Below are 25,848 nucleotides of genomic sequence, written 5' to 3' on the forward strand. Positions count from 1 at the left end.
CTCACCTGGCAGGCTCTGCGTTGGCAAGCTGCTGGCTTCCTTTGAGGATGCAAGCCTGTGGTCCAGGCATGCCTGACAGATTTGTGTAGGTGCACTGAAATCTTTTTTGTTGCTCCTCTGCCTGGTGTGGCATTTAACCTTCTGCTGGCAATACGTGGTGGGGAGGCTGCAACAGTGCTTTATGGCAGAGCTGTTTAGCTGCGGTCTGGCTGGGAGCTGAAAGCTCTGTTCTTCACACTTCCTCTCATATATGGAGTTGTGACAGTTTAGGAGAGGTGCCCCTGTGATCATAACCAAAATTTCTATCCCTTAAATGTAATGTGATCAGTGGCAAGAAAGAATGTTGCCCTCCAACTCCTGCTCTCGCAAATCTTCTGAATTCTCAGTGCGTTTTTCAGGCACTCATAAGAAAGCTGCAGTGTATGGGAAATGATGCCTTGAGCTCAGTGATGGCCCTTAGGGACAGCACTGCTTTGTACATGTCTTTTTGCAGCTCTTCCTTCCGGTATCAGCATCATACACATGTCAGCTAGAGAGGCAGATGACAGAACAGGAGCTGTATCTCCCTGCCTGACTAATTATGCACTTTGCTGATCCCACCAGAACATTATTACTGTGTGCTTTGCTCCAGTGCTGTGGTGCTTTCGCAAGAACTGCTGTTCTGCTTGCCTGATGGGACTTTGTTCATTAGCCTAGCTAACTGACTACAAAAGCAGGTAGGGTACCAGTCCAGAAAACTGGGGGGAGCAGTAATGACCTGCAGGTCTTGTCCAACAGGTTGCTGAAGAGCACCGGCGAGGCAGTTTTTGCAGCTCACCCTCCCCTTCCCTGCACTGCTGGAGTTATTCCATCCTTCATCTTTCCCTACCTTTCACGTAGCACAGATTGTCTCCTCTTTGTCTTCATTTGTAAGTGATGGGGAGGTTAAAAGTACCAAGCACAGATCCACTAATCTCCACAATGACAAAGTCAGCATGCTGGCATCTATTCCTCTTTTTTCTCAATCTCCTTCTACGTTCACCCACTCTCCTGTTTGTCTTTTCTCTGTCTTTCCTTGCAGTGCCACCTCCTCCTTTCTGTCTCTCTTCTCTCACTTTCAGAACGAATGCTTGGCAGAAAGATGGGGGCAGCTCCACAGCTTGGAGATGAATGTGAGCTGTCATTTGCAGAAGCTGTTATCTTGGCATGCTGTGGAGTATGGAAACCTGGGCCCCAGCTGTTACAAACTCTGCAGGATGGGGTTTGGACTCATTCTGCAGCCTGTTGGCTGTGCTGTTGTAATCAGCTTGAAATACATTTGTGTAACTTCATGGAATACACGTGTATGAACAGTTATGGGATTTCCTTAGTGCCAGAGCAGACAGTCTCACAAACAGAAAGGAAAAAAGCATTCTTCCCTCCTAGATGTGGCTACTGAAGGAAGGGGGAATAAACCCTTCTTTGGTTATCCACATGACTGTTCTTGGATCAGACCATGATAGAAGTCCATATGCACTCACTTAATAGCAGGAAGCTGCAGGAGAGGACACCTCTGGGAGCTCTGAGAAGCAAAGCTTGTGATGGACACCACTCAGCTCACAGAACATCTTTACTCCAGCTCTGCTGCCTCATTTATCCTTCCTGTTCTGTTTCTCGGATCTGAGTTTTTGCAGGTCTGGGTAGACTTGCTGTTCTTTCCACAGCAGGCTGGAAGTAGTGCCTGCAAACCTGATTCCCGCAGAGCCCAAAGAAAAGGAAAGAAAGTGGTTTTGGGAAGCACTTTCCAGTTATTGTTAACTCCAGCTGCTGTCATTTTTCATAACTTAGGCAGAAGGGAAGCTAGTTGACACAGGCACCCCAGCTCTCAGTTGGTATTGTTTCTGTAAGCTCCTCACTCCAGGAAAGGTGTATAATTTAAATGTGGTGCATAATTTAATTTTTATTATTACTGTTACTGCTTCCTATACACAGGTTTTGTCTTCCCTCCACTTCTGTAGCAGCCCATGGCAGCGATTCTTGTGCCATGGAGGTTCACTCCCTGCCTCACCTTGCCTGCAGGTGACCGGGCTGCAGCCTTCTGCCTGCATTGCCTCTGCTGTGAGGAGGCAGCGAGCTGCATTTGGAGCAGGGGCAGGCAGAGATTGGTTCTTTGCTTTATTGAAGCTGATAGAGTTCCATGGAGGCTCCCCTTTGTGAGTAGTTAGTAAATGCAACATGAATTGTACATTGATCCCATAAAAAACAGTGCTCGGTCCAGTTAAACGTAATGGAGCCAGGTCTGCGCCCTGACAGCTCGCTGCATGCTGGCTGATGCTGTCTTTTCCTGAGGATTACTGCACTCTGGAAAATTGAGGAGGGAGGCTGTTAGGCACGTGAGGTCTGTGGCAGAAATTACCAGTGTGTGGATCAGGCTGCTGGGTACGGATGTTCAGACTTTTTTTTAGAGATTCCCTGTTGTTTTTTTATGAAGTGTTCGTTTCTCTAGCGGTCCTGCCCTGAAATTTCCATCACACATTTCCTACTCAAAGAGGACATCTGGTGTGGGCATGTAGAATGTTCTAGCAAGACTTCTGCTGTTTGGTTGGATTTTGTAATCGTTGGCTTTAGGTCAACAAAACACAAACGAGTTCTGGATGCTCAGCAGAAAGCATTGAGCCCCACAGGAGCGCATGCTGAGGCAGAGCTGCCTCGGAGGTGTTACCTGGCCACTTGAGAAGGTCTTGGCAGATGTGCTTCAAACTGGTCTTGCTTGGCTGTTCCTGTAACGACCTGAAGATCGGGCCAAGTAGAAAGCAGATTAGTTCTGTAGCTTATGAAAAACGTCAGGCCAATTTTAATGCAGTGGAGTGCATAGGAGCACGCTGGTGGTAGGGAAGGCCGTGTGTTACCTGCATTGTTGTGGGGCCAGCTCACGTATCTGAGTGTCTTTAAGCCCATTTAGTTATCTTCATAGCAAAGCTCTCAGATCAGAATGCATGGAATCAACAAGCAGAGCATGTTGCTGAGACTCCTGGCACGTATTAAAACTGTCTTCGGCTGCTGGTACTGGTTAGCTAAGACACAGTGTGTATATCCTGATGGAAGGAACTTGGTGTCATTTTGCAAGGTGCTAATGCAGGGATGCATGTTGGGGATGGGGATACTTGTAACACATTCATAAAGTTGATGAAGAAGACAGGACTTAGCTTCACAAGTTCCGGATTCTGATCCTGGTTCTGCTTAAAATTAGTGTCATTTGAGCTGCTTCATCTCTGTGATCTTGGCCCTTCGCCCTTGGAGTGAGGATGGCGGACTCATGAGAGACCAGCCAGTATCCGTGAGCAGGACTGTGTATCTCCAGAGGAAAGCAAAAAATTCCTCTTTTCTTCAACAACATCCTCATTGTAGCTTTCTGCATTCAATACGTAGCTCATCTGTACATGCTCATACCCTCCTCCTCTTCTAAATTATTAAATAACTGCACGCCGTGCGGGAAAAAGAGCAGCAGCAACACCCACTTCATCTTCCTTCATCATCCTCATTTCTAGCACAACTGATTATCTAAACACAAAGCTGCCACCTTCTAGAGGGACGAGAGGCAGCGGGTGTCTCCTTTTGCTGCGGCTGGTGCCCTTTGCTCTGTCTGTAGGACCGTGTGTGCATCAGTGCATGCGCGGCTCGCGGCACAGAGCACAGCCTCCAGTAGGATTTAATACAAATGAATGCTGAAGTGCTCTCCTTTCCCTGCCTCCCTCAGTTTTTCCTCCCCTGCTGCTTCTCACCCTACTTTGTTCAGTGGCCTTGAGATAACTCATCAGCTTTTTCTCAAGGGAAACCTTTACACTTCTCAGTCTAAGAGCAGTATGAGCTCTGTTAATGTGGCAAGTGCAGCGTGTGACAACACTCGCCTGCGTGAGCTAGCCTGGGATTCAGCAGCAGGCCAGGTGTGCCCTCCAAGCTTGCATCTTCCCTCTTTTGTTCTTGCAGTTGTCTGGGCTGCTTTTAGAAAGAGAATTCACAATCCAAACCGTCCCTTGTTTATTTACTTGGTAACAGGTCTGGGCTGGTGTTTGGGGATTGAGGAGGAGGTGGCAGGGCATGCGTGTGCATGTCTTGTGGGGATTGAGTTGAGACTGTAATTGCATTATTAAAGGGAATCCAATTGTTAGGGGATGAAGCCAGTTTCACTTTCCTGGCAGGAAGGAAATCTGAGCTCTTGGATCAGTGCAGTATGTGATGTTCGGTGGTGCTTCCTCTGTTGATCTGATCCTCAAATCTGATCACGCCTCTAGTCGCAGTTGTTTTAATTAAACTCAGAGGAATTCTGCACAATGTGCTGCAAGATTAACATTTTGTTTAATTAGAAACACTCGGCAGTAGTAGTTGTACCAGGCCTCCCCCAGCACACATGCACACGCACACATACGCGCACACGTATTAATTGGTTCATGAAATTAACGGGCGTGGGTCTGAGCCAGGTGGAGTAGCATCGCCAGGGAGCAGGATAAAAGCAGTAATCAATAATGATGTCATCTGCAGCCAATGCGGCAGCAGCTCTGCAGCTCCTTAACAACACACCACCGCCTGGTTAAATGGGAGAAGGGAAGGGAAGACGTTAAAAGCCTGGCTGAAAGCTGTGCGAAGGCAGAGCAATTCCCCGAGCTCTCCAGCCCTGAGCTCCCTCCCGGGAGGGGCTGGGCCTTTGCAGCACACATGATCTGCAAAAGCAGATGCTGTTTGGAAGCTGCTGCAAAGCCCGAGCACAGCCTGGTGAAGTGAGACCTCAAGGGTTTGGATCAGTCCCTGGTTAAGGGTATTTGTGTCTCTGTTTTGAAAGTAATACCTGGTTTTGAGGCATTTCAGATGCACTGAGATAACTGCTCCTTTGTACAGCTGAAAGTTAGTCCATGCTGTGAAACCTGTATTACTTTTGCAGTTATGGGGTGGTACGTGTTTTTGTTTGTGGTCAGGTTCCTTTGATGTACGAGGAGAAGATATTTCACTCTGCACTGAGTCACGATGGATGGCGTATAACGCTCCAGTAATGATCAGAGAAGGAAACAGTGCCCGTTCTTAAACATGCGAGGAGATCGTGACAAAGATTATGGGGGAAGCGCTAGCGTTTTATATTAGTTATCACAAATTAGTCAACGCTGGTTAGGATTGCCCTCCTCACCCTCATTAGCGAAGGTGAAGGCAGGGCTGAGAGGCGGCAGGGAGCTCTGCTGAGCCCGGCTGCGCGGTTCTGGTGCCGCATCCCTCTTCCATGGCAGCAGCGCTCCGATAAAGCTGAGCATCACACCCTGTCTGACAGCACTTGGCTTACTGTTGCTGTGTGTGTCCCCTCTGGTAACTACAGCTGGATGATATTTTCCTCTCCTTTCCCTCCTCGTTTTCGCTGTGTTTTTGACATTCCTTTTCATGTAGTCACTTTCATTATTCCTCTTGCGCAGTTTGTTTTGCATTGTGGGGTTTGGGGGGGGAAGGAAGAATTATTCCTTTCAGATGTGACTGTATGTGCTGTACTCTGCAGTACAGGGATCTGTGCCATATGTATGCACAGCTTCTGCTGTAGGAGCAAGTATGTGCAAGTCACTTACCTGGGAGAGGGATGCACTGCAAGACCTGGAGAGACTTTGAGATGCCCCAAAGCTTTTTAGACTCAGATTTTGTATTTAACTGTAAAACTGTTCTTGTGGGGCATTAGGATAGTCACACATAATGTGCAGGAGGGTAGAGTTTACTGCTCGACATGTTTTTGCAGGCCATCTATGGATGATTTGCAGTAGCCTTTTCTTGAATCTCACTGCTCAGAGAACTGGGCAGCAGTTCTGCCTGACTGCGTTTTTTGGCGTGTTCCATTGAACAGCCCCTCCAGCTGCCCTGGTCCCAGCTGTGTGTGTAACCGCTGTGTTTTTTCTCTCCCACCAGAGGACCAGTTACCTCCCGGCTTCCCAAACATTGACATGGGGCCCCAGCTGAAAGTGGTGGAGCGGACACGAACGGCCACAATGCTCTGTGCAGCCAGTGGGAACCCAGACCCAGAGATCACCTGGTTTAAAGATTTCCTGCCTGTTGACCCAAGCACGAGCAACGGGAGAATAAAGCAGCTGAGATCAGGTGAGGTCTCTGTGTGAGATCAGAGAATCATGATATAGATACAGCTGTTAAAGGAATGCCCAGGGGTTTCTGAAACAGAGGAGGGGGCCTATAAATGTCAGCCTCACAGGTGTGGATTGGGTCATTTGCTTTTCTTCACTTTTGGGATTCACATTCTTACCCAGGAAATGATTGGGGCGTTTTTCCCTGCACCCCATTTTCCTGCCCTTCCCTGTTATGAAGGAAAGCAGAAAGGGAAGCTGGTTCTCCTGCAGGAGATGTTGTAACTAGTCTGCTTGCCTCAGTAGTGATGTTACTGCAGTGAGGGGAAATTGGATAGGGGCTGGGGGTTTCCTCCTCAGACCAAGAGCTGGGGAAAGAATCACTACGACAAGACAGCACGTTAGGCCACACACACCTGGTATAAGGTCTGCAGCTGTGGAAGCAAGATCCTGTTGGTGTAAATGAGCCTGTCAGAGCTGGTGAGAAGAGCAGCTCTTGAAGGATCTCTCTGGCATCACATCCCTGCAGTCATTGCTGGAGAGCAGTTGTGAGCAGTGAGCGACCCCTCGGTGCTCAGTGGCAGTGCAGTGGAGTGGATCTCTGAACAGATGTACCCCAGCTCCGTGGCTCTTGTCAGTTCTCCGTCTTTCCCCATCTGCTTGTCCATCTGCTTCTTTTGTTTATGTTTGTTGTTTTTGTGTGTCAACGTGACATCTCCTAATATCCATGTTTCAGGAGCTGTTTGTGTACTTGTTAAATATCCTGGTTCACAGTGTGAGTGTGTATGTGCACACATGCAAGGAGGGCATAGGTGGATTTATTAATGAATGCTTCTGATAAAGTAATTTCTCAGCTTAAAAGAAAATCCACACACAACCTTCCCTGCTTTCTTGCTGATAACTGCAATTATGAAACAAGCTGTGGAAGTTTTACTTCTTGGCAGAAACTACCCCCAGAAGTGGTCCTCTTCAGGTACTGCTTGGACCGACTGCTCTCACCCCACCTGGAGAAAACATGCCTCTGTTGTTGGACCTAGCAGGAATCTATGCAAAGATTTGTAACTCTGCAGCCACCGGTTTGGCTCAGTGTAGTTCCAGTTCGGTGTAGCTTTTGTACACCTGCATCAATGCTTCCTTATTCAGTGAAGCAAACTAACAAGCAGATATTTAAGCTGCTTTGTTAGAATTAGAATGGATTGGTGAATCCCACAAACCCAGATGAGATTGACCTCTCTGTTTCATTGTAACAGCTGAGTCAAATGCAAATAAAAAAAAATCACTCAGCATAAATAATGAGAGGTAAACTAGAATTATATCATGCTTTGTGACCATGAGCTGAAGTGTGAGTAATGCACAGGCAGATTATTTTTAATACATTTATCATCTTGCTAGAATGCCTTTATACTCCTTAACTGGTTTTGATCTGATGTTTTCCTTAAAGCCACCTGAATGCTGCATTTTTTTTTCAGTGAATTGGTTTGCCTCTGAGGGAACCCTTGACCTTTCTGATAAATCTGAAGATGCCTGCTGAAAATTAATCTCATTTACAGCTTCTTTGAATTAGTAAGCTGGTGAAGCATCCCTGCTGTCCTCTGGGGCAGAAACCTGTTGCTTCTGTGAAAGGAGTGCAGGTGTTCACATGGGAAGACTGAAAGTCGAGGTTCTGATTTATTGTCCTATTTCATCTACTTGTAGGGCTTTCCAAAACTTGCATGTTCTGCAATGCAAAGGCCTGTGAAAGTGGAAAACGTTAACATCAGGGTCATCCAGACCAAGGCAAAGGAGATTTCAAGTGTGCATTTGTAACCAGTGTGCGATGTGCATGGTCTTGCCTGTCGGAACGCTGATGATGCGAGTGCTGCTGATGTCAGGACTTAATTTAATACGTTTACCTTTGCAGAAAACAAGCTTTGCTGCCCAGAGTGTAGCACTAGCACACGTTAGGGCACTGGATGCTTCAGGACACTGCTAATGAGCTTCAGTGTCTTTCACGCACAGGTCAGCAGTGTCACTCTAATCCAGCCTCAGGGAAATTACAATTACAGCCAACTAACGGGTGTTGGAGAAATCCTCTGTGAAAGGGAGCACAGGGAGGAGGAGTGAGCCCCGCACTAAATGGGAGCTTTGTCTCTGCACTGGGTGCTAACAGACTTAGCACAGAAGCCAGCAGCTGTGCTGTCTCTGAAGACTTGGCTGTGCAGTGCTCCCTGATGGAGATGGGCACAGGGACATGCAGCAGGACAAGACGGGACAGGACAGCCACGAAGGTTCTGCCTTGCAGAGGACGGCATCCATGGCACATTATTACAGAGGGTGTTAAGAACTAGGTAGGGCGTTAAGACCTGAATTTGTATTGGTACAGGATTTAGTGGCAAACATGCAAATTAGCTCGTTAAAAGGTAGAAATGAAATGTCACACACAGAGCACTGCAAAATTGGGCAGCCGTGTCCAGATTTAGTTCTCGTTTATATTAAAACAGCCAGGTACTTCACTGGCAATGCAAATGGTCCTTTGAGGCTACAGCCGTTACATTCACATCGTCCTGTGGTCCCATTTCTGTTAAGAGTCCTCAGTATAACTGAGAAACAGGTAATGATGTTGTCAGCCATGCAGCTTCCCTCCAGCCACCGGTCCTCCCTCCATCTCCAGACGCTCCTTCCAAGCAAGTGGGAGTCTTTTAACATTTGATCGTTTAGATGGAATGAAAAGCTGAATTGTCAGTCAAAGAAAAATGGGAAAAAGCTCTGTCTGGCCACCTGTTTCCCTCAGTCTTACACCGACATCTCAACCTTACCAGCCCAGACTGTCTGTGAGTGTAAGTGGTCTCGGTGGTGGACGACAAATGGATGTTTCTGCCTGCACACACGGGCACGTTCTGAGCAGCAGCAATGTCCTCTGCTCAGCCGTGCCACCTATGGGGGACAGCGGGAGGCGTTCAGCAGTTGGCTTCTTACATCAGAGGAGCCCTAAAACCTTTTGTGTCTTGTGTGTTGTCTTCTGCTTTCTAAATAAGTGGCTCTAACAAACTTAATTTTTTTCTTTTTTGTCTTTTTTTCACTATTTTTTACATTCAGAGACCTTTGGTAAGTTTGTTCAATTAAAAAAAAAAAAAAAAAAATCCCAAAAAATCAAAGCTAAATGAAATCCCCAAACCTGCTAATGTCCAGATTTGTAACCCTCACCTTTAAACTAATTCCTTTGTAACAGCTTTCTGAGAGGCATGCCATGCATTTCTTCTACTAACTCTTTCAGTAGGGATCTACTGCCCTCTTAATAATTTCTGCAGGGGTATTGCAGGCTACAAAAATAATAATAATAATCCTAATTAATAACTCTGTATAAAGAGATAACAGCTAAATACGAACCTCCTAACATTGGATAGATTTTTTTGTAACTTAGCAACAGTTGTCCTGGAATTCCCCAAATACACAATAGCTTGTACCCTGGACCTGTGATAATTGTGTTCACACCTGCAGGAGGTCCTGGAGTTTCACATCTAACAGAGTTATTGGATTTTTTGGAAGGGAGAGGTGAGGGTGCAGCATTTCCAAATTGAGGCTGTTCGTCACCGGCGGTTGGAAAAGCACCCCGTCCACGTCAGCTCTGTCCCCTGAGAAGCCCCGCAGAGCTCCTGTGCCACGTCCCCTTTTGTTATTAGAGATGTAGCAATTGCAGCTGTCACCCAGGATCCGGCATTTTAAAAATGCAGAAGACCCTTGATGATTGCTTGCTTGTTTAGAATAGAAAGCTCTCTCCAGCCCTCGGGAGAGGAGCACAGCACACACATGTTCACACACGTGGTCTGACAGAAGGTGGGGATGTGTTTTCTGTCATTACCATGGCAATGGTGACTTTCCTCCTCTCCCTGTGTTGAAGGCTTAGAGAGTCGTGGGCAGCTTGCTGTGTGGGAAGAGTTAGAGAAGGGATGGTGGAAGAGCGGATCCCATCCTCTCTGGCCCAGGGAGACGCCTGCGCGGGGAGTTCTGCCTGGCACCATCTCGGTCCCAGGGCCGGGTGCCTTTTGCCTCTGCTGCTTAATGCTGTGCTGGCCGTCTGGGCTTGTGCAGCCTCAGTGTTTTTCCTGAACGAACAGATTTTCTGTTCCTAGGGGGCTGCAGAAGGCAAAATGAATATTTTGCATAACCTACTTTCCACCTGGGAGGTCTGCATCCATGGGAACTCTTCCTCCTTTTGTTTTCTTGCAAAGCTGGTGCTGTTATTCTGCCCCGATCCCCTTCTAGCCTCATCCTGCTCCCCTAAATTGAATACAAAGCTGGTTAGATGTGAAACTCCAGTAGTGAAAATCTACCATCTGTGTCCCTGCCACCATTCAAACTACTGTTCTTCCCTTGAGAGTTACCTGATCTCGTTTTGGTTCAAATTCTGTCACCTCTGTCCCAGGTGTGGGCCATCTTATAACCGTGTTTTGCTCCTCACCTCTGTGTCCCAAAGGCCAGAGTCAGAATGGGAAGCACCTAAAGCGGTATTGCTGGGCTCCCCAAGAGCTGCCAGCAGCCTGTTTCCAGGGACAGCCCTGATGTTTAGATGGAACAGGGAATAAATAACCAGCCTACGGTAACGCGGGGCAGTTCTGCCACCGTCTCTATATGTCTTCTGTATGACAGCTCAAACTTCCATCACGTTCCTCCTGCCCGTCGCAGTGTGCCTTTGCAGGAAGTTGCCAAGCCTGGCAGGGCCAACAAAACGTTACAGTGGTGGGTGCTGGGGTCTCCTCCCCTCTCAAGCCGCTTCCCATTAGCCTTGTTCCAGATTTGTGCCACAGATGGCAGATTTTCACTCCAGTTTTGAGACGGAAGGATTGGAGGCTGTTTTTATTTCCACTGAGTTGATCTTTAACCCTTTGCTGCTTTGTCTCTCGCTTTTTCAGACCTTCCTGCCGTCTCCCGTGTGGAGATCTGCCCAAATTCTTGCTCCCCCACCTCTTTCAAGCGCTGTCTCTCCAACCTTTGTCCTGATAGCTAACCGGCCTGCTTTATTAACCTTAGCTAGTTCCTAACCCTAACTAGACGCTAACTTTTCTCTAGCCAATAACCTAACCTCTCAACTAGAAGCTGAGTACACCTAGAATCTAATATCCTAACACTATAATACCTCTCTTCCCTCATCTCCTTTGAAAAATAAAGACAAACTGTGATCAGTATCTGTATATTTTTACCTTCTATCCTGAAAATGGAGGACTGAGCCGCAGCACAAGAAGGATGAGCAGGGCTGGGCGCTGCGGGGAGGGCTGTGGCTCAGGCAGGCTGACACTGGGAGGCCTGGGCTCCTCTGCCTGCCTCTGCCGCAGAGCTCCCTGTCACCGCGGGCGCATTGCTTCACCTCCGCCCCGGTTTCCGCCTCCTTAGAGAGGGGAGCGTAATTCTCGCCGGGGGAGAGGAGAGTGTGCAGGCTGCTGTTGGTCCAGTAGTGCACAGTATGAGCCCTGGCTGCAGAATGGCAGCAGCGTTACCCTTACAGAGAAACTCTTGTGCTTTTCCCACGTAAGAGGCAATATTTGGAATCGCGGAATCTGCTCTGTTCTCAGGATTGGGGTAAAAAAGCAAAGCAATCAACCTCCCTTTTTTAATAAGCTGTGTAACGAGTTTGAATGCCACTGTGAGCAAAAGGACCTGCCATGTTTTCAAAGGAAGATGGTTTCAAGCTCCAGAGGTCAAACGGGGGCACGGTGATTTCGCTGCCACCTGGGCTGCGGTGTGGTTCACAGCCACGAAGTCACCTCCTCTCATCTGTGAGACCTGCCCAGGCAGAACACTCATGTCAGGCACTGGAGACAACTGGAGGGGGTTTGAATAAAAATAACCCGAGGGATGCAGTCAGCAGGCAAGCAGAGCAGGGCTCTTCTCTCCAAAAATACCCTCTCCCACACTGGTGTTTGGGATGCTTCTCGAACAGTGGCGTGAGTACCCCTGCACTTGAGCAGTAGCACAGCTTTATTTAATGCGGAGCATCTGGCTTCAATCTCTGTGCTGAGCCACTGAAGGATAACTGAAGGTCCTGATAAGGACATGCATTGAATTCCTCACACATCCGTGCCAAAAGCTTAAGTTTGGACCTGGGAATTCGCTGGCAGAGCTGGGATCAGACCTGCAACTCTAAATGTGATGCAGGGTACCTGGATGTCCTTTCTGTGACTTGGCTGACACCAACATAATGCCGTCCCCTTTCCCCCAGGGTGATGAAGATGTGCAGGTTCATCACACGTTCTGCAGATAACAAACAGTAATGTTAGCTGAGAGCTCGAAGACTTTCTTTCCATTCTTACCAGCAAAATGGAGCCAGTCTCAAAGAGCTTCCAAGATAAGTGCCACAGAGGCTCTGTAAACAGCCAGCTGAATTGGACTGCTTTATAAAGGGCATCCGCACCTTGAGTACCTGAACCCTCTTCAGTCTGTCCCTCTAATTTGAGATAGCACAGGAAGTTTCCTACTGGGAACTGTCTTCCTTGACTCAGGTCCTTTTCCCACAGGCAATCCAGGTGTTGGGGCTTTTGCAGTCTTTTCACTTCTTTTCTTTGTTTTCTTTGCAGAAGGTACACCGATCCGAGGTAAGACACCCCCACCACTCACTCACCCACTCTCCAAACACTTCTCTCCACTCAGTTCCTGTTTCATTGACCTGTACTCAATCCAGATTCTTGTTGTTGTGTTACGTTCTCTTGTCCTGCTTCACCTCTGGATATTTATTTCTTTTTTATACCTGTCTTTATTTTATATATGGTTATGATGTCTGTTTCTGTTTGCTGGGTGCACTCGGTAATACCGGTACTGTTATTCTAATGACATCTCAGGCTGTACTGCCTCAGATTTATGGCAGAGTTTTAAGAGCTGATCTCTCCAGGACTGCAAAGGACAGATGATTGTCTTGGGCAGTAAATGCTATCAGAGCTTGGTAAATAGTTAGCGCCTCTCTTAATTGGTGCAAAGTGATCCTGAGCCACTCACTGTAGTGGAAGTTTTCCAATCCTTTGCTCGGGCAGATCTTCAGCATTTCCCATTTTCCTTGGCTTCAGGCCCATCTTCCCCTCTCCTCTCCACTCTCTCACCCTTAGGTTTTTCTGGAAGAGATACCCATGGTAAGTAGCTTCTGCACTGTGTCATTAATGGAGCCCAAAAGAGCTCAGGCTGTCAATGAAAGTCAGCAGGAAGAGTGTGCACACACCTTTGGAACCTTGCTTTAGCACCGACAAGTTTAAAAGTCTGTAATTCTCTGTTGGTAAAAAGCAGCATCAGGTGCTGTGGGTGAGATAATTATTTTTTCACACGTCATCTCTGTTGGCTCCTGGCAGCTGACTGCAGCGTAACTTCCACGTCGCATTCACCAGCAAAGCTGTGGTGGTCAGGACGAGGGATTGGGTCCTCATCCCTGCAGTACAGCTTGTGCTGCAGTTCGGTGCTGCTCCTGCTCTGCACTGCTTTCACCCCATCGCACGCTCCGATGAGCAGCACTCATGGTGCGCAGGTTTGCCTGGAAGCAGCTGAAGTTATCACAGATTTGTCCAGACAAACAGAAGTTTCTGGGGAGGCTCCCCGAGCAGCTCTCCACCTCTGTGGAAGTTTCAGACGGCAGATGATGCTTGAGACTCAGTTCAGTGTGAAAAATGCTCAGCTGATGTTTCAATGTGAAGCTTCAGTGTTTGGTTTCTCACTCCTCTCATACTGAAATACCCTCAGGTTCTTTTGAAATGACTTCAGTCCGATTTAGCGCTTTGGGTTTTTCTGTGTAGTTGGGTTATTTTTTTTAATACTCTCTGTCCTGCCTTTGGGATCTACCAGACGCAGTGGGTCTGGGTGGGAGCTGCACTTTCTCACCCCGTTGCTGTCAGAAGCACTTGCAGCCTCACGGCTTCCCACGCAGCATCCTGCTGCACCCTGCACGCACACAGCACGAGCTCCGTGTCCTCCCCACGCAGACACGTCGCTCTGAAGGGGCTGCATCTGCACCCAGCTTAAGATGTTATCATTAATATTAGATCTGGAATTGTTTTTTCTATTATTGCTTTTTCCAGGGATGGGAGTTAAGAGTCTCAGCTCATGTGAGCTCTGCCCATTTCTGTAGTATAATCATGTACTCCTAATACATAAAACATTTGATAGCCCGATGAATTATTTATGTTGTATGTATTCTAACTGAAGTTTTGCAGGAGTGAAGCCCTTTGAGGTAAATGAGGCAGTTTTCTTCCATGTAGTTACATGCTGCATATACATGCATGTCTGCTTACGGGGGTGTTTAGTTTGGGCTCCCGGTCTGTTCTTGTCAACTCCAATAATTTAGAGGTTTAAGAAAATAATGTAATCCTTGTGGTCTAGTCAGCATAGGCCTAACACGCAATTTGAAAATATTCATTAGCAGTAATGTGATTTTCACACTTTATCTCCTGTGAGATTCCTCAGAGTCACAAATTGAGGCACAGAACATTGGTAAAAGTGCTCCAGGGATGCTGGATGTTGGGTGACAATCCTGTCATCCCTGTGGTCGCTGCTTCAGATGGAGCAGGGGGAAGCTGACTGTCTTCAGACAGATTTCTGGGGATTGCAGTAATACGGATTACTGAAGCTGATTTCATGAGTTCTGGTGCAGAATGTCTGCATTGCAGAAGTCACAACAGTTGGTATTTCTGCTGATTAGTTCAGTACAGAGTGACACTTCATCCAGAGGCGGGTGTGAGGTTTCCCTTCCTGCTGGCCATGTCCAGCTGTAGCGCAGAGCACAGGCAGGAGCTGATCCTGGCAGGGCTCTTCCTTTCCCATCCCAAGACCCCTAGCAGCGTTCCGGCGTGTTTGCCCAAGGGGAAGAGAAAGCAACACTGACACTCCTGCTTCCTCTAAAAACAAAGTGGTGACGACTGTCTGTGCTGCGGTGTCCCTCTCTCCTGCCAGGTGGCCTGCAGATCGAAAGCAGCGAGGAGACGGACCAGGGGAAGTACGAATGCGTCGCCAGCAACAGCGCGGGAGTGCGCTACTCCTCACCTGCAAACCTTTACGTGAGAGGTAGGGAGCGCGTCGGCCCGCAGCGCTGGCAGATACCGCCCTCCCCGTGGCCATCCTTTGTCCCCAGCGCTCTGATTTGCTCCTGTGCTGAGCACGGGGAAAGCTCTGGTGCTTCTGCTCGGATCCCTGCAGTGCACTGCTGAGCTCGCAGGCGGTCCTGGTGTACCCTGAGCTCCTCCCTGCTGCTGGGGGCTCTGGCCGGCACCCCAGAGCTGCAGAGCAGCTGTGTCACCCATGTGAAACCGAGCGCAATCCAGACCTGACCAAGAATCTGCCAGCGTCAGCCCAGAGGGGAGCACCCAGCTTTGGCTGCAGAGGCCATAATCCCCTTTCGTCACTAAAAATCCCTGCTGACTGGAAGTGGGAAGGTCGCGGTTCTGCTGGTATGGGTGTGAGAGGAGGGGGGGACCTCCTCAGCCCCCCTGCCAGACCCTTTCACCCCAGGACCTTCCCAGGGTACAGCAGGAGGGGACATCCCCAGCTCCCTGCCTGTGTTCCAGCTGGTTCCCCCTGTTGCCAGCAACACTTTGTCACTGATGCCTTGGGCGTGAGCGCTGCCACAGGCAGAGCTGCACAGAGGTTGGAGGTGGCCAGCAGACATCTGTGCCATCAGTGACAGATCCCTTTGCCCGTATCACACGGAACAGATGATGGGACCGGCTCCTGCTGAGTGCCCCCTCGATGTACTCCCACCCAGGGGGCCGTTGCCTTTCTGCTTTCTTTGTTCTACTTTAGTCTCCCTCATCTGTAACATTTTGTGTGTGGCTTTGGTTTAATATCTTTCCAGAGCAAAACTCTTTTGATAATGAGAGAGCAGGACTGGTCCTTCTCACTTAAAAAAAAAAAAAAAGAAAAAAAAAGAAAAGAAAAATACCATTGGGAGGAAAAAAAACAACAAAATTCCATCCCAGCAAACTGTTCCCATTTCCATCCCATCAGCAGAGGAAGTGCCGCCCACCCCCACCCACGTTCCCTCTGCAGCCCCGCACAGAGCTGTGCTCCGGGCGTCCTTTCTCTCTCTCTGTCTCGCTCTCGCTCGTGTCTCACGCTCACTAAATCACATGCACATGGAGAGAAGGCTTTTAATAATTTAACGTTTCCAAGCTACATTTTTAAATAGCCTTTTGTGGCCAGCTGGAAAATTGCTTTTTGAAATTTGCCCTGTCAGTCAGGCCCTAAAATGCTGCTTTTTGGGATGCAAATCCGGACTGATACTCATTCAGAGCAATTCCTGATATAATCTGGGGCAGGCTGGATCTGATGCTCATCCAGGGCAGACAGCTGGAATGTCTGGAGTTCTTTTTCTGAAACAAACAAACAATAACCAAAAAAAAAAGGTGGTGATTTTTCGATATTCTTTTCTTCCCAAATCTCCTCCACCTTTCTGGCCACTCGGAGCCCTCCCGCAGACATGGCTGCAGCCAGGGCTGTCCCTGCGGGGTGCAGGCGGCTCAGCACTTCTCATGCTGTTTAATTCCTTGTTTCTTGTCTGTTATTATCGTGGAAAGGTAAAGGTGTCTGCAGTGGATTATGCGTTGGTGGGAGGGGACATTCACGCGCCTTTTTCTTCCCGTTTTTTTGTTTTAAGAGTCTCCAAACTCCCGCGTTCCCAATTGCCTTGTTTCTCCCGTAGCACGCTTGTCTCTGTAGAGCACCTGGGATAGGAGTTGTAAGTTTGAACACTGCGAGAAATGTTTCGCTTTGGGTTTCTTTTTCTCCTTCTAATGATTTCCTTTTCCTTACTCAGAGCCGGGTTGGGGCGGGGGGCGCGGGGCAGCAGGGCTGTGCCGGGGCTGAGCGCTCTGCAGGGCCCCACTGCGGCCCCCGCTGCCCCCCGGCAGCTCCGCAGGTCGGCATCCTGGGCCCGGACGGTTCTGGGCCAGGACGGCTCACGGGCCGACCCTGCAGAGCTCGCTGCTGTGGCCTGGCTGGATGGGAGGGGGAAGGCAGGAAGGCGAGGAAGGAGGGTTGTTACTATCTTCATTTTTTTTCCTTTCTTTTTGTTTTGGTTAAGAGAAAAAAAAGAAAAAAAAAAGAAAAAAAAAATCAATCAATTTGCAGCTGACAGCCTTGAGAAGGCCTTTTTTTACTCTCTCTGTGTTTCCCCTATTTTTCTCTTCTCCTCATGTCATTGTGTTCCGCATCAAACCCCCTTAACATCCCTCAGAGCTACGAGAAGGTTGGTGTGGTTTTTTTCTTTTTTACTTTCTTTACCCACATTTTTACATTCTTAAGAGAAAATAAAAAATGAAAATTAAAAAAAAAAAAAAAAAAAGAGAAAAAGCAAGAAATCTTTAAGATGAGCGAGACCCGCTGTTCCCGGGTCTTGCGGAGATGAGTTGAGTTGCATTGTGGGCCTCTATGCATCCTTTGGTAATGTTGCTGAGTTCTTGCACTTTCTGTCGTCATGGTTACCTTGCCGTTTGGACATTGGGCCTGATGCATGATAGGAGAATGTAACAATCTTCTTTGCATGCCACTTTTTAAATTAATTACAAATTATTTTTTTCTGTATATAAGTATGTATATTTTTTTTGTTTGGTTTGTCTTTTTTTTTTTTCCTTTTCTACGATTCTGATTGATTTGAAGTGGATTTACAATTACTTTCTAAGTGGTTCGTTCCGTTGGGTTTTTTGCTTTCTCTTGGTTTCCCGTTTCAGTTCTGGTTGGTTATGCTGTGCTGTAGTTGATTCCAAACGCATTGTGAGAAGCCAGTGTTCCTGCCCCCCCAGTGGTAACCGAACCCCCAGTCCTCAGCAGGAAGGGGTCACACAGCTCTAACGCCTGTCCGTGGAAGCACTGCTGTTGGGGACGAGCCTTTGTCGTGAGGGGAGGGAGGGACTTGGGAAGTGGAAAAGATGGTCGGAGGGCAGAGCGAGGGCAGGGCCTGGGCCGCGTGCCTTGGCTGGGGGTGGCTGCCCCCCAGTTCCTGCACGCAGAGGACGGCAGGACGGCCCCCGCCCCGCTGTGCAGAGCTGAGGCACCGCGCGCAGGAGCTGCTCTGCCACGGAGGACGGAGCTCCCTCCCTGCCCTGCCGCACGCAGGCGTCTGCCCCTCACAGCCCGCATCTCACGGCTCTGCCTCTCCCCGCTGGCCCTCCTCATTCCCTGACATTGGACCTCAAAAAGCAGCCGGCACGGCGAGCTCCGAAATGCCGCTGCCAGATAAGGCAGAGCCCTCCTTTGGAGAGGAGCGTGGAAAGAGAAATGCAGCAGCAGTAGACACGAAAGATGCTGCAGGGGCACATCTGGCAGCTGCATTCCATATTGTAAACAGCAGTAAGAAATCTGACAAGTTACATTCGAGCTGAAAATGCCTCTTTTCCCTCTTCTCATCTCCCTGTTTATCCCCATTAAGCTTCTGTTGCCTCCCATGTGTGCATCCTGAGTGGGGAGCCACATGGGATAGTAAACAGGTGGGTTTTTGCAGTGTGTTAGTTGTACCTCTGGTGCTTGGTGCTTTTGCCCTGTGCAGAATTGAATGCCCTTCTGTCCCTGTTTATGCATTTCCCTCCACCCATCAGTCCTCACTACTTAATAATCTACCAAAGGAGTGGCTTTCCTAGTGTACAGGTATTAAAGCTGTGTGATTTTTGAGAAATCCAGTGCAGTACTGACACAGTATCTGTCTCTCTCTTTCTCTGTCTCTCTCTTTCTCTCTGTCTTTCTTTCTCTTTTTCTTAAAATACTGAGATTTCAGTGCTCGGACCCTCAGTACTGGTATTCCCCCCCCCCCTTCAAGTCTCTCCTCTTCCCCCATAGGTACCACGGTACCTCTCCAAAATGCTGCACTGTTGATCATGTCTTTTAGAGCAGCCAGCTGTGGCTCTTCTAACTTTGCCTAATGCCAACAAGAACCAAAAGGCATCTCCCAGCCCCAGCCTTCTATTTAAAGAAAAAGAAAAAAAGACGTGCTCTATTTAAAAAGAGCAGGAGAGAAGGAATAGTTTGAAAGAAGGTGTTCCCATCCCACCTCCCTCCTGCCTGGGACTAAAAGGTGTTAGTCACCACTAATCACGGGATTTTCCTTCATGAATAGGACTTTGAGTTTTAGGATTTAGATGCAATTAAAAAGGGATTTATGCACCGTTTATTTTTGTATTTGTTTATTTTATCTTTCATGAAATATCTCAAACGTGCCCTAACTGCATTGCTGCTGCTAGAATCACTTGTGGTCTGAGAAGGTCTTAAGATAAATTCTTCCTTAAGAGCCAATAAAAACAATAATAACATCAACAACAATAAACTAAAGCTAAATTGAATGCAGTCACTGTAGGCTTGAATGGCACTGGGCAAGGAAGCAGAGACTCGAAACCCATTCCAGGCAGTTACCTGGTCTGATGGGATTTAGGGGCATGGTCTTGAAGGTATTGGCCAATGGTTTGCACTGTGTATCATTATGGATCAGATCATGTCACAGTCCAAAATAACAGAGTCTGCTAGCAGGGAATTTCCAAGCTCAAAATGCAGAAGCATCTTCATGGCAAGCCGCAGAAGCAGATCAGAAGTGGGAGAGAGGAGTTGTGCCAGCAGCTCGGCCCATAGGGAAGGTTCTGTGTAAGGCAGTTGCCCAGATTTCACCTGAAAGTGTAAAGGAGGGCTCAGCTCTTGTGGGAAATCAGCACTTCTAAAGATGGGATGCCGGTTTGTATGGGAGCTGCACAGCGCATCTGGCCTCCAGACGAAGGAGCTCCTCTGTATGCCCAGGGAGAGAAATGCTGTCAGACTTCGGCCCCTAGTGGGGGGCCTTCCCTAGCAGGGAAGGACTGATGGGAAGTCCTCTGTAACAAGGGGTGTCCTGCTGGTGGGGTTTGGAGCCTGCTGCCTCTCCCTGCACTGCCATAGGACTGCCGGAGCTCGGTGGCCTTCTTTCAGCTGGGGCACAAAGAAGCTTTTTTGGCACTTTAAGAGGTTTTGAGTCTTGTCCAGAAGAGCTGAGATGCTCACTGCTCTCTGAGGGGTGGAATCAGGCTTGGAACCCAGCAGTGCCTTTCTGCAGGCATCAGTGAATCACCCAGGCCAAGCCCCAGAGAGGTGCCATAGTGCTTGTCCAAGGTCTGTGGCCACGGCTGTTTTGCTCCCTTGAAATGGAGCAGTTTGGAGCTCCTATCTAACTGAGAGCTTTAAGCTCTTACGTCTGTGCTGTTTTGATTTCAATACCCAGCTGCTTGTCTCAGCATGCAAGGACTGTCCCTGCACGCTCTCCCTTACTACAGATGGAAGGAGGAAGGAACAGGGCACTGCACTGTGGGCTGTGCTTCAGCAGCCTCTGCAGAGCTGCTGCTGGTACTGGGCAAATGGCCCTGGTTGAATTTACCAGAATTCAAAACATTGCCCTGTTTCACACAGCAGTGACCCGTTGGGAGTTACAAAAGGCAGCAGTTGTGGCGCTGGAAGAATAATCCCTTTTCCCCTCTGTTCGAGGTTCTGGTCACTGTTCTTTTCAAGCACAGAGGTTTTTAAATGGCTCAACGGGCATTTAAAGCAGCACAATGCTTGGGCTGTGCCTCTGCTGCTGCTGGAGTCAAGCACGGTGCTCATGCACCCAGAAGCAGTTTTGCAGCCGGGTTCCTGCTGAGAACATTTCCAGTATTTTTCAGGGCCCTCTGGAAAACCTCAACTCATTTGGAGGCTGAAGATGAAACCAGGCCAGGGTAAACATATCAGAGCAAAACTAGTTCAATTCAATTAACATAAAAACCATAGAAAATGTAGAAATAGCATGCATAGGACCTCAGGAAATACGGCTTCAAAATATATTAAAATGGGAGTAATTTAAGGAGTAAAGTAGCCCTTAGCCCTCTCCTGGGTTAAGTTCAACTCATATAATTTGACCATTAAAGCAGAGCTGCCGGTTCCTCAGCCCTTCCCTCCATAAACAAGTGGAACAGCTGCTAAGCTGTTTAACTCTCAGTATCTTCTAGCAACTGGAAGGAAATAATTTCAGTTGCACTATAGATTTCACAAACGTCCACGAGGTCAATACAGTTGTTGATACCTTAAAACACAGGAATTGGAATTCCTTCTTAGCTTTGCATTAGTTAGTTCCTTAATGGGAAAGGAGGGAGGCAGAACCTCCATTCATACAGCTGCCCCTGCAGTGCCGGTTTCCAGGCTCTGGAGTTCAGAGAGGGATCATTTGGTGACGATTTGGGTCACGTTGGCACTTCCACGGGTGGGGGAGCGCCCTGTCTGTGTTTGGGGTGTCCTCAGCTCTGAAACTGTAGTTCCAAACCAAACCAAACCAACAAATCTGCTGTGTTTCTGCAGAAGGATTTCTCAAGGGTATCAGGAAACAGATACAAAAGCCACCACCCAAAAAAGCAAATCAAAACTATATATATGTATATATCTATGTATATCTCTGTATATCTCTATAGAGGGCACTTTGCAGGAACACTGTGCTGTACTGATCTCAAAATCTCTGCCTGCCTGTGTCTCTTACACCTTTTGCATCGCTGTTCTCTTTGTTTTAGGGGAAAAAATTAGATTACACCTTGTCAAATTAACAAAAATAACATAGCAAAGCCTCTGTTTAGTTTTATGTGTCTTCTTGAAAAACAATTGGGTTCTGATTGTTTTATATTCAATCCTGTAAAAACCAACAGAAAAAAAAAAAAAAAAAAGAATTGCAAAAGACCAGAGATACTCAGCCAGCCTGTCACTCAAATCGTGTGTGTTTTTAAGTGGAAAAGTAACAATGATTGGGAAGGGAATGCATTTCCTCCAGACCAATTCCAAGCCTTGGTCTCATTCTTTATTTATCTACCTATTTACTTATTTATTTTTATTTACCATGAAGGAAATCAGGACGGAGGTGGGCGCACGGGGGAAGTATCTCTTCCTCTGGAGGGACGGAGGTCAGAAATCCAAACCCACGCAGCGTCTCACCGTGCGGTGATTTTGGAATTGGAACGGGAGAGGGAGAGGAAGGGCGGCTGCAGCACAGCCTGGGGCAGGGATGCACCACCTTTTGGGAGGGGAGGACAGGTGTAATCTAAGCTTCACTAATAATGTAGAGGCTGCACATTATTTTGGCACCCTTTCCCCTACCCCTCCTCATTTTGGAGCAAGACGGAATGACTCCTGTCTCACCAAAATGGCCAATAATGTCCGCCTTCTCACCTCATTTGGAGCAGCAGCTTGCTGAGTGTCAAAATGTTTAATACCATTTGGTTTTGTTTGGTGCTTTCAACCACTCACTTCACTTTCTTTTCTTTCCTTTTTTCAGTTAATTTCTCCTTTAAGATATAAAGTATGTTTATCTTTTGGTTGTTTTTTAACGTGAATCGGGGTTTGAAGCGGTGGGATCTGGTGTAGTACATTCTCCTTTCCCCACTTCACTCCTCCTCCAACATTTTTCTCCCTGAGCTGATCTGGAAAGGGCTTAACAAGTGGAACCAGTGGGTGTCCCTCAGGTTTCTCTCACTAGCAGCGTCCTGGGAACGCATTGTAAGGATGGTTTCTGGTGTTGCAAAAGTCAACCCTGGATCTCCCAGTGTCTCTTCCGACCAGGTCTGTAAACCTGTCCTTTCCAAAGCATCTCTCACCTGGGGACCCCAGCAATTTTTAATGGAATGGTGGGGGGGAACCTGACTGATATTGATTGGTACCTTTTTGTGGGAAAGAGTAATGCACCAAAAATGCCACTCACAGAACACAAACCGGGTGAACCTCTCTGTATCGATGAGCAGCAACAAAACCAATTGGCTTTAAAGGCTGTGAAAAGCAACGGATCTGTTCAGTTTCTACTGAAAACTAACCAGGATTTGGGGGCATGTTTGCCTGTATGAAATACCCAGCGGCATAAAACAAACTCAAAACAAACTGGACTTAAGAAATCTTTCTGTGCCTCGTAAATCGCTTCTCTGCACTGTTTGAATTGCATCACAAGTGTCCAGCTCCAGTTGTGATGCCTGGTCCTATCAGCAGTGAGCTGTATCCTTGTTTAAACAAAGCACCTGAGAGTTTTTTGGCTGTTGAAAATGTCTGTTTGTAAGTGCCTGCTTGTGTGTGTCTACTAGGAGATGCTGCAAATGCACATGGAGCATGCACGGATGTCTGCATGTTGGCTTTGTAAAATAGGTTTGACAAAGCTGTCATGGAAACCAAACATCCCTGAGACTCAGGGCTGAGGGGCTTCTTGGGAGCAGCAGGAGTTCTATGCCTTGGTCTGGCTGCACCCTCAGCATCTGATGGGAGAGACAAAAAGCACATGATGGTGGTGGTGACTTCTGCCATCTTTGCGTTGTGTTGGCACTTGGGATATTTTTAATGTGGATTCTGCACAGTAGCAGAGACTGCCTTCAGAAATGCTGTTGTCTCCAGGTTAGAAGTTTGCTTTGTGCCCCTGTAAGGCAGTAAATGAGTACTAGTAGAAAAACAGGCTGAAGTTCTGGAAGAGCAAAGGGCTGCCCTGCTCCAGAAATGGGATGTTCCTGTCTGAGACATAGAGGGAGCTCAGCCCTAGAAAGGAAGGGAGATGAGATGTGTGATAAATTGCTGGAATGTGGGAGAAGTGGTCTATAAAGTGGAGCCTTGAGTGCCCCATCACTACTTTTTCATTCCAGAGAGGGCAGTTCTTCCTCTTAGCTTTCCAGTCCTTTGAGTTTATTGGATGACAAAATAGAATCATTTTTCTGCATTTTTAGATGGAAAAGAAATCACTTTTTCAGCTGCTATGCATGAAACCCAGCTGGAGCCAGAGCTGAAATTGCTCTCAATTGAGTCTCTCACTGCACTTCAGGCTTTCTTCCCATCACCACTCTCCTCCTAAGCTCTGACCCAAATGCTGACCCAGAGATTCTCAGCTTGAGAAGTCTCATGTCAGCAGTCACATCAGAGTGGTATGGCAATTAAATCAAACAGTAACATGGTTCCTGGTGTCCAGAGACAAGCCCTACAAGTATTTCCTGTTAGAGAAAATGCTGTTGTCACAGCCCTGAGCCCTGGCAGGGATGTACCTAGGGACTCGCTGAGATCTCCAGCCTCAGCTAGCATTGGAATTGTTTTCACATCCCAGGCTGATGTGTGGATGTTTGTACGTATGTGCACACGCAGGAGTGTGTAGATTTTTTGGAACCAGGGAATGCTACTGCCTCTTTTGTTCTTGCATTCATCTGCCAATAACTCTAATCCAAATTCTCCCTTTTCACAGAACACGCGGTGTCTTCAGCTGGCACCAGATGTCCTGGCTGCTTCCCATTAGTTAAGTGTGACAAATGCTATTAAAGCAGCCGAGCAGCGAGGCTGCCCCAAAGCCCACAGAGCTGACCTAAAGCCCTGGGTGCTGCGAGGGCGGTGAGAATCACTTCCCACATGGACGTGCAGAGGAGGTGGGCTCATGGCTGGGCTCCCGAGCTTGTGTTTTGTGAGTGGCTCTTCCTTTCCCTGCCAAAAACACACAGACAGCAGCGTGCCCCCTTTCAGACTCCGATTCTCAACACTCTGCCATACATCAAATGATGATTTTCAGTTATTAAATTCTGGTTTGTTCTTTTTTTTTTTTTTTTTTTTTTTTCCCCTTTCCTCTTTTAGTTTGGTTTTATTTCTTTGCGATTAGCCTCGGTTTGAATTAATTGTCTTGTTCTGTTTCCATGACAACTCAGTGTTTGCATCCCACCTGCCGTTGTTTGTTGCTGTTGATGCTGTTTGCTGGCTGGATCTTGTCCGGCGGACGTCTCCCCATTTCTCCTCACCTCTCCCCACCTGCCTCCCCTCTCCAGAAGGTTACATGTCAGCCCTTCCTCAGAAGAGCCATCCCCACCTAGATCTGTCTGCATGTTGACCCCACTTGTTTCTCTTTGAGTTCTCTCCATCTTGTCTCAGACTGTGACCGGTGTGGTCTTCACATGGCTCCATTTTCTGAAATGTGATACCTCCCGTAACAGACAGTGGAAGGAAGGATGGAGTAGGTAGCAGGGATGTACCCTCATGTCAAGGGCTACAAATCTTCCACGTAGGTATGACAGGAGGGAACAGGAAGCACGTTGCCTGCTCTTGTGAGCCTGTCCTGGTGCCTGAGGTTGTGCAGTGCCATGGTGCTCTCCTTACACCTTTCTGTAAGCAGAAAGACATCTTCTAGTGGTAGTGCCAGGTGAGTTTTCAGTCCCTCTCTCTGCATTCACATCTCTTCCCCAGCCGCACTGCAGGTGAAGGCATGCTGTCCATCCCCTTTGTAAATGCGTGCATGCAGGAATTCCCCTCTGACATATCCAAGCTCCTAATGCCTGAAAGTCTTCTCTTCCTCCCCTCTCTGGTGCTTGGGTAGCAGTAACTGCAGAAAAGAATCCAGTAGCATGATGGTGAGAGCAACCTTCCTATGAAGACATCTCCTTGTCTTTTTGTGGGAGGATGTGGAGCCATATTTGGCTTTCATTTAACAAAACTGCACTAAATGGAAAACAGCCGCTGTCCCTCCTGGCAGCACCCTTCCTGCCTGAAAGGGTTCCAGTGCTGAGCGGCAGCCGGGGGAGTGGGCTGAGAAGTAGATACTAGAAAAGCCAGGGGCATCTGAATGCACTGGGACTCAGGAAGAGAGATTGCAGGCTTAGCTTTGAGTCATCTGCATTGCTATTGCATGGATGCAGCTGTTTCTAACTTTAGAGAGGTTGCTCAGAGGAGCAGAACTTCAGAACAGGTGTTTTGCAGGCCCCAGCACCCCTCCTGCCCCTCGCTGCCCCTTCCCGAGGGCTGTTCATTGCATGGCTCTCTCCTGAGCTGGAAGCATTCCTGCTCCTTTTCTCCCTGGGCTGTTGCCACTTCTCGGGGTCTGGGTCCT

The 25,848-nt window shown here is 48.0% G+C and overlaps 1 protein-coding gene across 16 annotated transcripts in view; it reads left to right on the plus strand.

Annotated features, from left to right (window-relative positions):
* Window positions 1-25,848, plus strand: part of PTPRS (protein tyrosine phosphatase receptor type S) — a 124,269-nt gene that overhangs the window by 52,162 nt on the left and 46,259 nt on the right. For 14 of the 16 annotated variants that reach the window (XM_090126175.1, XM_090126174.1, XM_090126176.1 and 11 more), the window contains exons 5-6: window positions 5,890-6,078; window positions 14,958-15,068. In XM_090126175.1, coding sequence (XP_089982301.1) covers window positions 5,890-6,078; window positions 14,958-15,068 — 300 coding nt within the window. Of the gene's footprint in view, window positions 1-5,889; window positions 6,079-9,134; window positions 9,144-12,607; window positions 12,626-14,957; window positions 15,069-15,219; window positions 17,248-25,848 lie in introns of those variants that run through there. The other 2 variants (XM_090126186.1, XM_090126180.1) reach the window with 2 other exon arrangements.

Source organism: Phasianus colchicus, chromosome 28, assembly GCF_987193195.1.
Source record: "Phasianus colchicus chromosome 28, bPhaCol1.hap1.1, whole genome shotgun sequence".
Taxonomy (NCBI): domain Eukaryota; kingdom Metazoa; phylum Chordata; class Aves; order Galliformes; family Phasianidae; genus Phasianus; species Phasianus colchicus.